The sequence below is a fragment of the Schistocerca serialis genome, chromosome 1 (genome assembly GCF_023864345.2).
Source record: "Schistocerca serialis cubense isolate TAMUIC-IGC-003099 chromosome 1, iqSchSeri2.2, whole genome shotgun sequence".
Taxonomy (NCBI): Eukaryota; Metazoa; Arthropoda; class Insecta; order Orthoptera; family Acrididae; genus Schistocerca; species Schistocerca serialis.
Genome location: NC_064638.1, coordinates 608,945,235 through 608,960,632, shown reverse-complemented (window position 1 = coordinate 608,960,632; position 15,398 = coordinate 608,945,235). Strand labels below are relative to the sequence as shown.

Genomic DNA, 15,398 nt, shown 5'->3' with positions numbered 1-15,398 from the left:
TTACTTGTGTCATGGCTTCGCCACAATCTCCAGATGTACTGTCCGAATTTTATCGCTTACAGAATCAGCAGACGCAGGCCCTACTGGATGCCCTTGGACAGCTCGTCCAGGGTCAACGTGCAATGCAAAACAATGCGGCGGCCGTCGCTCCACCGCTCCCACAGCCACAACACGCAGTTGCACCACCTTTTCGTCCTTTTGATGCGGCACTGGAAAGCTGGACGGAGTGGTCCCGCCAATTTGGATTCCATCTCGCCGCCTACAGAATTCAAGGTAATGAGTGGCAGCCTTTTCTCCTTTCCGCTGTCGGCGTCCAGACGTACCGTGTGATAGTGAAATTATTTCCCCAATGCGACGTAGCAACTCTGTCCTTTGAAGAAATTTTGTCTGCATTAAATGCATATTTCAAAGAATCAGTCAATGTAGTTGCCAAACGGTATACCTTCTTTCGTACAAAACATACGGCAGGACAGACTAATCGGGAGTGGGTTGCAACCTTGCAAGGCCTTACTAGGGATTGTGCTTTTGAGTGTGAATGTGGACTCCCTTATTCAGATACTATGGTACGTCATGCTATTGCACAGAACGTTTCTGATGTTCGTATAAGGGAACAGATTTTGAAACTAGTCAGTCCCTCCCTTCAACAAGTGATAGACATATTGGATCGGCAGGACACACTTGACTTTGCTCAGGAATCGTTTGAAACTTCACCAGCCATGTGTCAGGTTAACCGGCCCGCCAGGCGCGCTGCACGGAACAGTAAACAGCCCTCGCGCCCGTCCGCGCAGCTGCCGCCAAGCTCTCAGCCACGTGTGCCGCGCAAGCAAGCAAATGCAGTGATAAAATCATGCCCGCGATGTGCTACTAGACATTCGCGTGATAACTGCCCGTCACACCAAGCTATTTGCTTTTTCTGTAATACAAAAGGACATGTTCAAAGTGTTTGCCAGAAAAAGCTCAGAACGGACACTCACAACCATTCCAGGCCCTTTGCTTTGCGCCGGAATAGAAATCGAACCCAGAATACTCAGGCTCGTGAACCTTTGCCCATGGAAATTCATAGTCATTCCACTCCGCCCAGTGCCACTCTCTCTAACAGTGACTGTGTTCGTCCCACAAATAGTGTGCGTTGACATCGCCGGACATCCCGTCAAGACGCAAGTGATTCTGTACCAGTGTCAGTTCACGTTGCACGAGACAGTCGCTCTTGTCGTCAGCAGGACAATAAACTTTTTGTAGACTTGGACATTAATGGCAACGTGATACCATTCCAGCTCGATACCGGAGCTGCAGTTTCCTTGATCAATCGAGACACGTACAAACAGCTGGACAGCCCTCCGTTGCGTGCCGCAAATGTTAAGCTCAGTAGTTATTCAGGACAAGCAATCCCTGTGTTAGGACAGTGCAGCCTTCTTGCAGAATACAAAGGACAAACAAAACTTGTGTCATTTTACGTCCTTCGTTCTTCTTCTGCAGTGAACTTGTTTGGTTTCGATTTATTTCAGTTGTTTGACTTGTCTATAGTCAATCAGGTCCTATCAGTGAACCAGACTGTGCCTTCAGACAGTGTTTCTCGTCTATGTGAAGAGTTTTCAGACATTTTTGCACCGGGCCTCGGTTGCGCTAAGAACTATAAAGCACATTTGGAACTGAAAGTAAACGCGCAACCGAAATTTTTCAGAGCGCGCAATGTTCCCCACACATTGCGTGATGAGGTCGCAAAAACATGAAACGATTTGGAATCACAAGGTGTAATTGAACGTGTGCAGGCTTCTCTCTGGGCATCACCCTTAGTAATTTTGCCAAAACCTTCCGGAAAATTGAGACTGTGTGTGGACTTCAAGGCAACAGTGAATCCACAACTAGTGATTGCAACTTTTCCATTACCCCGCCCGCAAGATCTTTTTGACAAACTGTGCCCGGGTAAATATTTTTCGAAGTTGGACCTAGCAGATGCGTACTTGCAAATACCGGTGGACGAAGAATCCCAGCTCATTTTGGTGGTTAACACGCATCTTGGTTTGTATCGATTCAAACGACTGCCATTCGGGTGTGCATCCGCCCCTGCATTGTTTCAGCAATATCTACAAACTGTTTGTGCGTCGGTCCCTACTGCAGCAAACTATCTGGACGATATTGTGATCTCTGGAAAGACGGAAGAAGAACATTTAGCCAATCTCAGAACATTATTTCAGGTCTTGCGACAAAATGGTCTTCGCTTGCGGAAGGACAAATGTGTGTTTTTTGCTCGTGACTTGCCATATCTGGGCCATGTACTCAATGCCCAAGGCATAAATCCCAGTCCAGAGCACCTCCGTGCCATACAAGACTTACCTTCGCCGCAGAATTTGAAGCAGCTACAGAATGTGCTGGGAAAAATAAATTATTACCATAAATATGTGCGCCACGCCTCTTCCATTTCAGCTCCGCTTCATCGCTTACGCCGTACAGGTGTTCCGTTCGTCTGGACGACGGAATGCGAACGCGCCTTTCGCCAGTTGAAATCGGCGTTGCTTTCCAATACTTGCCTTATGCCGTTCGATCCCCAGAAGCCCCTTTTGTTGATGGTGGATGCATCGGATTTCGGGATCAGTGCTGTGCTTGCGCACAAAGATGGATCGCACGATCACCCTATTGCCTTTGCGTCCAAATTGCTCTCGTCTGCGCAAAGAAATTATTCACAGATCGAGAAGGAAGCTTTGGCTCTAGTATTTGGTGTTACTAAATTTCATGATTTCTTGTATGGTCGTCACTTTACCATCATCACAGACCACAAACCTTTGACATCGCTTTTTCATCCGAAAAAGCCTGCACCTCCGCGTACAGCGCAGAAATTCATTTGCTGGTCTATTTTCCTCTCGCAGTACCGCTACGATATCTTGTATCGGTCCACTGTTAAGCACGGAAACGCTGATGCGTTGTCTCGCTTGCCTGTTGCTGAGGATAGAGCATTCGATTCTTCCGAACTTGCTTGCATGTTCATTGATGCGGAAACCGATGACGTGGTCGAATCGTTTCCGATTGATTTTCATCGTGTAGCTACAGCCACAGCTGCTGACCCTGTCCTTGCTACCGTTCTGCATTTTGTTGCTACGCAATGGCCCTTGTCAAAGTCACGGATCGAGGATCCGTTGGTTCGCCGAATTTTTGCTCACAAGGAGAGACTTTTTGTTCGACGTGGTGTTTTGCTGTTGCGTTCTGATAATGATCAGTCCAGGGTCGTGGTCCCACGTTCGTTACAGTCCTCTGTCTTATGGCTTCTCCACCAAGGACATTGGGGTATAGTGCGAACGAAACAACTTGCTCGTCAGCACTGTACTTGGTTCGGAATCGATGCTGCGATTACGCATATGTGCTCTTCTTGCATGGCGTGTGCCGAACAACAATCCGCACCACCGCGGAAATTCTTTGCATAGCCAAAAGCCACTTCCCCTTGGCAACGCTTACACATCGATTTTGCTGGTCCATTCTGGAATGCTCGATGGTTAGTTGTGGTAGATTAATTCAGTACTTTTCCTTTTGTTGTCCGGATGTCTTCCACGACGTCTTCTGCCACCATCCAAGCGTTATCCGCTATCTTTTGCATTGAAGGTCTTCCACAGACTATTGTTTCCGACAATGGCCCACAATTCATGTCCGCAGAATTTCAGTCATTCTGCAAGGCCAATGGTATTCAACATCTGACGTACGCGCCGTTTTCGCCACAGTCAAACGGTGCCGCTGAATGTTTGGTCAGGACTTTCAAGTCACAGGTGTTGAAGCTGAAAGAGTCGCATCCTCGGGAGGACGCATTATTGCTCTTTTTGTCCTCGTATCGCTCTCAGCCTCGAGATGGTCGCTCGCCGGCTGAGTTGCTTCACGGTCGCCCTCTTCGAACCTTGATGTCTTTGCTACATCCGCCGCATCAGGTTCCTGTGCAGTGGCACACCTGCTTTTGCCCCAGGCGACGTTTTATACTATCGCACCTATCGAGGTTCACGGCGTTGGTTCGAAGGGAGCATTCTTCGCTGCCTCGGCCGCGCTATGCATCTGGTTTTGGGGGCCTCTGGTGAGGTGCGCCGGCATCTCAATCAGCTGCGTCTCTGTCGTCGCACGGGATCTGCCGCTCCCCATCTGCTTTCAGCGACAGTGCCGTCCGGTCAGCGCCCTGGGCACCCATCTACTGGCTCGCCTCAGCCCAAAGTGTTACCGACGCTGCCTTCCATTTTGCCCCATGGCGACGCGACGCTGCCGCCTGTTCTCCCGCCGGCAACGCCCGCAGTGGACGGGTCGCTGCACCCGCCGGGCGCTTCCATGGGTCACGTGCCGCCGATCGCTTCCCGTGACCAGTTGTCCTCTGCAATGGAACTCCTGCCCGCTCCGGACCATTGGTCGTCTTCGCCCGTCGGGTGCCCCTGCTCGATGGAGGTCGACCCTTCGGCCCCTCCTGTCTCTCTAAGGGCGTATACACCGCATGTTGGCGTGCACCCTGGACTAGGTTTTCAGGCGTTTCCTAGCTCCCCTCAGACCGAATGGCAGGGTGCGGGTGGCACAGCCTCGCCTGTTGTTAGGCTCCCCACCTCGTCGCATACGTCAACATGGGGTCCTCCCCACGGCGGGCGGATGCCTTATAACACAACCGTACGCCGATTTGTGGGGGAGGAATGTGGTGTCACCGCCAGACACCACACCTGCTAGGTGGTAGCCTTTAAATCGGCTGCGGTCAGTTAGTATACGTCGGACCCGCGTGTCGCCACTATCAGTGATTGCAGACCGAGCGCCGCCACACGGCAGGTCTAGAGAGACTTCTTAGCACTCGCCCCAGTTGTACAGCCGACTTTGCTAGCGATGGTTCACTGACAAATTACGCTCTCATTTGCCGAGACGATAGTTAGCATAGCCTTCAGCTACGTCATTTGCTACGACCTAGCAAGGCGCCATTATCATTTGCTATTTATCTTGTGATGCATGTACCGTCAGACCGATGTTCACCAATTATGGATTAAAGTTAAGTATTCCAGAAGCTACATACCTTTTTTGCTAGTCTCTATTCCTTTAACTGTTCCAGACCTCACGCCAGCCTGCGTGAGCTTAAACGCGTGCCTTCGGCTTCCTCTCATAGTGGCTTGGCTGTCTTGCCAAGTCACAACAGTATCCCTGCTGGAGAGCCACATTCAGAGTCTGATCCAGTCCCGGAAAGTATCCTGTCACAAGTGGGGCACTTTTGGGGTTCTTCTGTGGGAGGTTCTGGGTCTGAGGAGATGAGGAAGTGGTTCTGGTTATTTGCTTCTGTACCAGGTCGGGAGGGTAGTTGCAGGATGCGAAAGCTGCTTTCAGGTTGTTGGTGTAATGATTCAGGGATTCCGGACTGGAGCAGATTCGTTTGCCACGAATCGTGACAAACAAATCTGCTCCAGTCCGGAATCCCTGAATCATTACACCAACAACCTGAAAGCAGCTTTCGCATCCTGCAACTACCCTCCCGACCTGGTACAGAAGCAAATAACCAGAACCACTTCCTCATCTCCTCAGACCCAGAACCTCCCACAGAAGAACCCCAAAAGTGCCCCACTTGTGACAGGATACTTTCCGGGACTGGATCAGACTCTGAATGTGGCTCTCCAGCAGGGATACGACTTCCTCAAATCCTGCCCTGAAATGAGATCCATCCTTTTTGAAATCCTCCCCACTCCACCAAGAGTGTCTTTCCGCCGTCCACCTAACCTTCGTAACCTCTTAGTTCATCCCTATGAAATCCCCAAACCACCTTCCCTACCCTCTGGCTCCTACCCTTGTAACCGCCCCCTGATGTAAAACCTGTCCCATGCACCCTCCCACCACCACCTACTCCAGTCCTGTAACCCGGAAGGTGTACACGATCAAAGGCAGAGCCACGTGTGAAAGCACCCACGTGATTTACCAACTGACCTGCCTACACTGTGAAGCTTGCTATGTGGGAATGACCAGCAACAAACTGTCCATTCGCATGAATGGACACAGGCAGACAGTGTTTGTTGGTAATGAGGATCTCCCTGTGGCTAAACATGCCTTGGTGCCGGCCACTACATCTTGGCACAGTGTTACACCGTCCGGGTCATCTGGATACTTCCCACTAATACCAACCTGTCAGAACTCCGGAGATGGGAACTTGCCCTTCAGTATATCCTCTCTTCTCGTTATCCGCCAGGCTTCAATTTCCGCTAATTTCAATTTGCCGCCGCTCATACCTCACCTGTCTTTCAACAACATCTTTGCCTCTGTACTTCCGCCTGGACTGACATCTCTACCCAAACTCTTTGCCTTTACAAATGTCTGCTTGTGTCTGTGTGTGTGCGGATGGATGTGTGTGTGTGTGCGCGCGAGTGTATACCTGTCCTTTTTTCCTTTTTTCCCCCTAAGGTAAGTCTTTCTGCTCCTGGGATTGGAATGACTCCTTACCCTCTCCCTTAAAACCCACATCCTTTCGTCTTTCCCTCTCCTTCCCTCTTTCCTGATGAGAAAATTCTGCACAAAACAGGTACCAAATACTTTGACACACTGATACTTGGTTTAAACACTGAATTCTAGTACAGCCCATAATACAGTACATCCACCTTTCATTGTCGCTATTCAGTTAACACCTTAATGAAAACTGTTATGAGTAATATACTTCTCTTTTTAAACCAACAGTTCAATTCATAGAAACAATACAAGGAATGTGGCTTAAGGTCACTCACTTTAGTTCATAAAGGTGCCCTTCATCAATGAAGATATTTTCTACAGTTTTCCAACAGCTATAAAAAGTTTAGCTAACAATGTCTAGCTTCAGGAGGGCCTAAAAAATTTATGGCGGACAACTTTCCCTACTCCACTGATCAGTTTCTTAACAGAACGAATTGATGCACATATTATTAACTATATCACATTATAAGGATGTTATGTAATGGCAGCTTCAAGATTGTAATGTACCTATGTAAGAGAAGATATGAAGAATGATGAGATGCAATAGTAAACCAGTGAACCTGAACTCCAAAACAAAATTTTGAAGGTTATTCGTTAATATTGTCTGAGTATTATCAGGAATAACTGTTCCACTGACTCCAGTGGCTCATTGCAGAGAACTTTCATTTCATTTGATTTTTTTACCAGCACTTATCTTTGTATCTGTTTTGCACTGAAAACATCTGCACAACAGTACAAATGTCAACAATGTCCACAGTGTGTCTTGCCTGAAAACAATGATGCCTGCTTTATTCTTATCCCTAAAGCTTGCAATCAGTGCTGCTCAGTTGTTTTCATTTTCAGGTTTGCTTTTTCTGGCAGTGAGAGTTGTGCAGTAGCATTGATATGCAACAATACGGGTTGGTTTACTGATCAAAAGTCAGGCATTGTGAACCCTGTGTATGAGTTCTCTGAATACACTGGGAGAGGCATGACAACAATGTGCTGAGCTGTTTGCACAGAGCTGGCAATCATATTGCAGTGTTTTTGCATCTGAGGATCATAGCATTATTTTGTGTTTGCGTTTGATACTTTCACTTTAGTGATTGCCTAGTACAGGTTTTTTCCCTTCTATGGAAGTATTTTCATAGAAACAAAGATAGTTGGGAACAAACTAAACAGGAAAAAATCATAATTATGTTGACATGAGCCACCAAATAAAACTAACTCTTATATCAAAATACTCCGAAAATATCCTTAAACAACCTCTCAAATTTTGTCAGTGGAGTTCAAACTCATCCTGTACAAAATTTTAGACTGCAAAATGACATCTGTGAAAACTGATTTACATATAAGGTACCATCTCCATTTTCCTGTATATATACTCATCTAACATGACAGTGTCACATGGGGGCAACAGAAGTTCTCTTTTCTGTTTATGTCATTGCTATATTCTCTGAAAAAATTATCAGTTATTATGATAAACAATGCCTCCATGATGGTTCCTCTGTTTACACCTTGGTTCTTCAGTTTTTCAGAACTATGGCAATACAGACTGGCTGAATGGGCCAATTCTCAAGTAGAAAGAAGGAAAGGAACCACCTCCAAGGAGAGCACTCTTGGACTGAACTAACCTCGTACTTGCCAAATGTTTTAGTTTATTTTCTCCCAGTAATCTCTTGAGGACTACACCACCCTATTTTATACTATCAAGATTTTTCTCCTAACATGACAAAAATAGTTACACAGATTTTGTATCTCACAAGCATGAATGTACCAGGTATATACATTAATAATCACAAGTCACATGTTTAACTGAAGCCCTGTGTATAAAATGTGTTGAAATCCATGGTGCTGACCTGTTAGGGAACTAACACGCTGATAGACGATCAATCAAGTTCAGCAAGCCTCACGCTATCACTATTCTAGCCTGCAGACAAAAATACTATCTTATAAAATTTACATTCTCTGGATCATTAGATAATTATTTTCTGAGACAATGCTGCTTAAGATAACGTATTTTTTCTACAAGAGCAAGTAGTAAGATTTGTTGTGAAACAGATCATTAGTATTTCACAGAAAATTCTCCAAAGATCTTGGAAGTACTGCACTCATTTTCTAGTACACATGACCTTTAGTGATATTTTTGGTTGATAACAACAATCAGTTTATTGGAAAATGTGACACAAACAACCACACCACTACACAAGAATCTTTATTCATCACTGACTATGTATGTAGCCTGTGGCTAGGAGTGGAAGTCTATATCCTGATGCAAAACTCTCTTTACAAGTTGAGCATAAATGCCTGCAAAATTCAAAGTTAATTAAAAGCATTCTTACAGCTACTACCTCAATAAATTACCTGATGATCTACATACAGAATATATGAATACCTTTAGTAGTGCACTAGATAATGACACCACTGCAATCATGATCCTTTGAAATTTATTAGCGTACCCATGAAAATGATTACATGTTAAAAAAAGCACCAGGAGATAAAAATCAATTGACTGTTATAAGTTATAGTGTGACAGTCTCCTTCAGTTTGGATCTTTCTTGCTAATTGCTGAGATGCTTATTTAATGCCTTCATGTGACAAATCTGATAATCACTAGTTAGTGTTAATTTTATTATAGCAACTATTTATCGGTTCACTTATACCCCAAATTGTTTTACACCCTAGGTGTTCTGCTCCATAATGTAGTCTTTGAAACAATTATGAATGAATTAATGAAAGGAAACAAAGAAGACCAAATCAGTATAGTCAGTTCTTTAACTCAGAATGTCAGCAGCCTGGTATCACAAAAAACAACCAGTCCAGATTGCGAATTCTGTTTATAAATATAAAGCATCTGCAATAAGGGCAGACAGTTTTTTTGTTTCAGTGTACTGAGCTGTGATGTAATTTGTTTCCCTCTCCATGAACCATACTGATAATATGAACCCTATCATAAAGCAAGGATAGGTCCTAATTATGATAAGTACATTGGTTAATATCATCCTTTTACCTTTGGTTGTTGTAATTTTTGTATAGAAATATTCTTGACAGATGTTCCAATAGTATTCAAATTTGTTAACATTTTACTATATTCATTTCCATCGACATACACTTTTAACAGCTGCACACCTATTGGGAGGTGGAAATGTGTTTCAAGGTGTTCAGCTGGTGACTGAAACAGAAAGACCAGAGAGATAGAGCTATCTTAAATAGTCCCACTGGTCAGCTGTGTTAAGAACCACATGTCAAAATTAATTTTCTAGTATAAAATAATGAAATAAAATTAATAATTTAAACAGGTGTGCTTTTAGTACTTACTCTAATTCTATATGGATCAGTGTAGATAATTGTTCTTGTGAGATCTGGGCTCAGCTGTGTTGCAACAATCCTACAAAGACAGACAAAATTTGTGTTTATGAAACAAGAAGAGCCAGAAGGAGATCTCATAAATTGTTTAACTTTTGAATTTACCTATTCTGATGTAGAATTGTTCCACTCAACACACCTTTCTTCTCTTGACAAGAATGAAGGATTTGTATTGCTTCTAAGAAGATACTGCTGGCACTCTGAAAACATTTATTAAAAATTTACCAGGTGCTCTCAACAATAACAAAAAAGAACATATAATCTTCACCCAAAAAAGTAATATCAATGATTATGAGATATATCACAAAAGTTACTGAAACTGGAGCAAGGCAAACAGTGGCACAAAAGGTACATTTGCTGACTCCAACTACAGAATATCTACGAGGGTTGTTTTTTAAGTAAGGGCCGTTCGCGCATATAGTCCCGTAGTTCACGTGGATGCTGCAACAAGCCACCGCGCCACTTGCCGGCATCCTTCCCGTTCACACTGATGCAAGTTGCAGCTCTGTAGCTGATGTGTACGCATCGCTGTGCTACTTTATAATGTTTACGATTATTGAATTGCCCGCCGCGTGTGAGATACGGTCAGAGATACGTTTTTTGACCGCGAGAAGCCTATCAGCTGCAGAAATTCATCGTCAGTTAACAGAAGTTTATGGCTTGAATGCAATGAGTGAAGGTAAAATGCGTCAATGGGTTAGAGTGTTTAAAAATGGTCATCAAAACGTCCATGACGAAGAACGCTCAGGCGGGCCCTCTGTGATCACTGATGATTTGGTGGCTGCAGTCAAAACAAAGATTCGTGAGGACAGAAGATTCACAATTTCCACTCTTTCTTTGGAATTTCCACAAGTTTCAAGATCGGTTTTGTACAAAATTGTGTCTAAAAACCTAAACTTTAAGAAACTGTGTTCTCGGTGGGTACCCAGACTCCTCACAGAGGACCACAAAGGGAAGAGATTTGCCACTTCATTGGACTTTTTGATTCGTTACGAGGAAGAAGGGGATGACATGTTGAGTCAAATTGTCACTGGAGATGAAACATGGGTATCCCATATCACTCCCGAAAGCAAGCGACAATCGATGGAATGGCGACACACAACCTCACCCGTCAAGGTCAAAGCCAAACAGACGCTGTCAAAGCGCAAGATTATGGCAACTGTGTTCTGGGACCGGTGCGGTGTTTTGCTAGTGGACGTTATGCCACGAGGAACGATAATCAACTCAGATGACTACTGTGCAACTCTAAAGAAGCTCCGTAGAGCAATTCGAAACAAAAGGTGCGGCATGCTGACAAAAGGAGTTTTGCTCCTGCATGATAACGCTAGGCCTCACACCTCTCAAAAGACTCGGGATTTGATTGATTCTTTTGGCTGGGAAGATTTGGACCATGCACCACACAGCCCCGACCTTGCTCCTAGCGATTTTCACCTTTTTCGGTGCCTGAAACACCATCTTGGCAGCGTAGCGGTCGCTCGGTTCCAGACTGTAGCGCCCAGAACCTCAAAACAGGTATAAAAGGCAAACATATCATGGTGCATGCACATTACAATATATGTCCCTTTTGGCAAGAAATCTAAGGCACTTTTCCTCCTCTTCACTACAGTATATCATTTCTTAGGCATTGTCTTGGCCTTCCAAAAGAAGAAGCACCAGATCTGAAAGTTCATTACTAATTGTCTTTGCAATTTATGTTTGTGCTGAAAATCTAAATTTAAAAAACCAATTAGGAATTTGCTCCCCATCCTTCTAGATATGACTCCAATAATTTAATTACTTCTTCACAACACTCAGTTTCTTATATCTGTAACACATGTTTCTCAATGGAGAACTGCCAAACAGTCAATAAATGTTCAAAGATTGGTTTCCTTGCACTTAGATATAATCTGTCTCTAGTGTAGCAGTTACTGCCCTCTGGTAGTATTTGTGTTCATTTCTCAAATTCCTTTTGAGTCTGCTTAAGTACATTTGACCTGGTTATTTTCCTTTAACTCTTATCTGTTACTTTGGGACTGTTTTATCTTTACCTCTTGCAAGATTTTTGTCAGTCTATGACTCTCACAGTCAATACTGCCTTCAATCTATAAAAGGTTGTATGTCACTACAAACTGATATAATTTCTGCTAGTCTGCTTTACTACATAGAAACTGTGTGTTGTGTGTGTTTTTGTGTCACACTTGCAGCCAAGTTTGTGATTATGACATTATGATTGCTGTGTGTAGCCGTGTTGCATACTTCCCATGATACAATGAGCCTATTAGATTTTTTATTCGCTACTGTAAAGTCAGTCTTTGATTTTGCTTCTGCTCTGTTGCTGTACGTGTAAGGCTGACCTCCCTGTTAACTATATATAGGTTGGTCATGTTTATCTTGTCATTAATGCAGCATCCCTGGCTATCTGTCCATGATGAGTGCCATAATGTTGAACAGGTGTTCATATCTGCAGTGATAATTAACTTTTTACGTTGTTCATGTTGTGCAGTTCTCTCTATCCATTCTCCGTGAGGATGGGCTTCATCAGAGAATTGCACATAAATTGATGAGACTACCTATATGTCATTCCCTTTACATATTTCTCCAGAATTACCTGGTCAAAGCATAGTTGTCACATCTTTGTCACAGTCCACTGCCTGTTGACTAATGTGACCACAACTTCTGGACTGGTACTCCCTGTGATCACTATTGCATGGTTTGCGAGACGAATCAGATGTTCATTCCTTGTGTATGGCTCCTAGGAGCATACCACATCCACACAACTCATCCAGGGCCTTTTGCAACTCCACATTTATGACAGTGCTCTGTACAGTGTTTAGTTGGAACAGCTCCAGGGATGATTGGTGAAATAAGAGCATTTCATAACTGTTCCTGGTCAGGACAAAGACTGCATGCCATGTGCTCTTGCAGACACTCTGTCCATTTGGTCCAGATCGAACACTTGCAATCTTCACATATATGCTCTCCCTATGAGTTCATGGGGATCTGTTGGGAGATTTCAACCTGTAAGATCTTTTGGTCTGATTGTTCACTACAGGAAAAACATACTGTGCTCCTTTTCGAGTTCATTTTGCAAGTTATGAAACACTGTGAGGTTTCAAAGATATCTTGCTGTTGCAATCTGTAAATGCACAAGTTCTCCTCTAGGGGTCCAAAGTCACAGAAGCAGTTTTGTTGGATTTTGTGAACATCTTACTCTTTTTCTGCAGTTTGTGGTTTGTGATAAGTTTCTTCTTTGTGTTCAGCAGATGTCTGGTTTTGTGTGTTGTGTTGTCTGTGATCTGTTGCAGCTGACTAGATGCATCTGTTTGTGTGTGGTCATCATTGTCAAGTTGTTGCCTATCCCATGTTTTGTTGGTTGCTGTTTATCGTTGCCGATACAGTCATTGTTCTGTTATGAAATGTGATGTGCTGCATATCGTTTTTGCTGTGAGTATGTAGTCCCTTGATACAAAGTGCACTGGCTTGATGTATCAACTTCTTTTTGTCACATCATATTCCTTTTTCTCTATTGCATCTGTCATTATTTTTGCTGTCTGCCTACTCCTCCTGGTCACCCGGCTTGTGTTGTGTTAATGGTTTGTGTGTTCATATGTGTGTCTGGTCTTAGATTTGGTCTGAACTATCTCAGTGATATGTCTACAATGTAAGGAAAAGGTAGACTCCTGCTTCCCGTAAAGACGAAATGTTAAGTCGCAGACGGGCACAATTGAAAGTCACTTACACATTAACTTTTGGTCAAAGTGAAAAAGAAAGAGAAATATACACCATTCACTCACACAGGTAAACAGACCTCACACACATATGACCCCAACTCCGACAGCTCTGGAAGTGCCACAGTTGGTGGTTATGTGTGCATGAGGTGTGCTTGGTTGTGTGAATGAATGGTGTGTGTTTCTCTTTCTCTTCTTTTTCTGATGAAGGCTGTGGCCAAAATCTAAAGCCTTTTAATTGTGCCTGTCTGCAGCGTAACACGTCATCTTTCAGTATGTAGCAATCTATCTTTTCCTTACATTGATGATATCCCAACCCAAAGTTTCTATTGTTCGGTTTCAGTGATACATCTCCAACAGAGGGGTCTGTTTGGTGTTAGTCTGCTGGTGACTCTGATGTTCTAGCAAAGAATGCACTTGGTTGTGCACTGTGTGTGTGTGTGTGTGTGTGTGTGTGTGTGTGTGTGTGTGTGTGAGAGAGAGAGAGAGAGAGAGAGAGAGAGAGAGAGAGAGAGAGAGAGAGATTTCCCTACAGTACACTGGCACATTCGATTATGACTAGTACATTCCCTGTTTATGACATTATACTCTAATTCCTCAACGCGTAAAGCAAACACTATTTGTGTAAATGTGTGTTGGTGTAGTCCATGCTTCAGTTGCCTAGCTATGTTGTAGTCCATTAGGACCTGCATTACAATCTTCTCTCAGTAGTCTATCATACCAAAGTATATGGTACATATTTCAGTCAACAGTGTATGAGGCAGAGAGCATGTTTGCACGTTGACTTTGGCCTGGGCAACTGTGTAGTGCCAGGCACATATCCTGGTAGAGAGTGATCTGTACTACTTACTCATTGTGTTGGAACTGAAGTTTACGGTGCAATCGACACGCTCACTGTCATTCTCTTGTACCATGTAAGTGAACATGTGCATGGCCATATACAGTGACGCAATCTCTCTATCACATAGTTGTCTGTATGACACACTCTCCCAGTCCACCTACCTTATCGCAGTTCCTTATTCACCTTTTGCGCAGTGTGCACCCTACACTTTCAGACATCCTGCAATCTGACTGTCTGAGGTCTGGTTTGCTACACTTGGCACAAGTTACTTCCCATTCTCTACATTTATTTTCTGCAAGGTCTAGGTCTTAAAAATTACAGCACTATTGAACACACACAAAATCTTTGATTTGCAGCTCCTTAAGTCGATGTATACTTGGTCCTTCAGGGGTAGAAGGTAGCGAACTTGAGGGCTCTCTTCAGTTATATTGTTTGGAACCATTTACCCCTTTCTCCTGTTCTGAGTCATAACTTGACCCATCTCGTGAATTCCTCTTTATCTAGATCATCACTTAAATTGATTTTATACAATTTGGCAAGAAAGTTTTCATTAGAAAATGTTATCAGCACTTGATACATTGCCAAGCACGGCCATCTCTTTTCTGACTCTTCACACCTAAGTCCTTTATCAGAGCGCAGTTTTCCCTATATCTTTTTGTGGTCAATCTGTGACACTTTTTCTACTGTTGCCATGATGGCTGTGGATCTGATGGTCTTTACCCTAATTTTGTATTGTCTAGGATTGAGTGTCTTCATCAAGGTTTCCCTAACAGCATACATATCTTGATTATTGTTTACTTTGAAAAACAGAACATTTGTTTGCTATTCTCACTACTCCTATCCTAGGTTCTACCTTATTTTCTGGCTTGCTCGCAGTGCCTGCCACAACTATCTCCATAAAGAAAGTGGGAGGTGGTCTCACTTGGTTTCTAAGTTGTATATATTCCTGCTTCATTTTCTTTATTTCTACCTCTAGTCTTCTGTCTTGTCCTTCCAGTGCACTCACTACAGCCAACTCGCAGCATAGGTAATCATTTTCTACATGTGACGTGACACTATTCTGTTTTTCAAATGTTACTTATGTC

At 43.7% G+C, this 15,398-nt stretch overlaps 1 protein-coding gene across 1 annotated transcript in view; it reads right to left on the bottom strand.

Annotated features, from left to right (window-relative positions):
* Positions 1-15,398, bottom strand: part of LOC126477701 (uncharacterized) — an 81,273-nt gene that overhangs the window by 31,127 nt on the left and 34,748 nt on the right. Inside the window, exons 4-6 of the mRNA XM_050103639.1 lie at positions 9,871-9,965; positions 9,718-9,787; positions 9,410-9,571 (exon numbers count right to left, since the gene is read on the bottom strand). Of these exons, the coding sequence (XP_049959596.1) occupies positions 9,410-9,571; positions 9,718-9,787; positions 9,871-9,965 (327 nt within the window). The remainder of the gene's footprint in view (positions 1-9,409; positions 9,572-9,717; positions 9,788-9,870; positions 9,966-15,398) is intronic.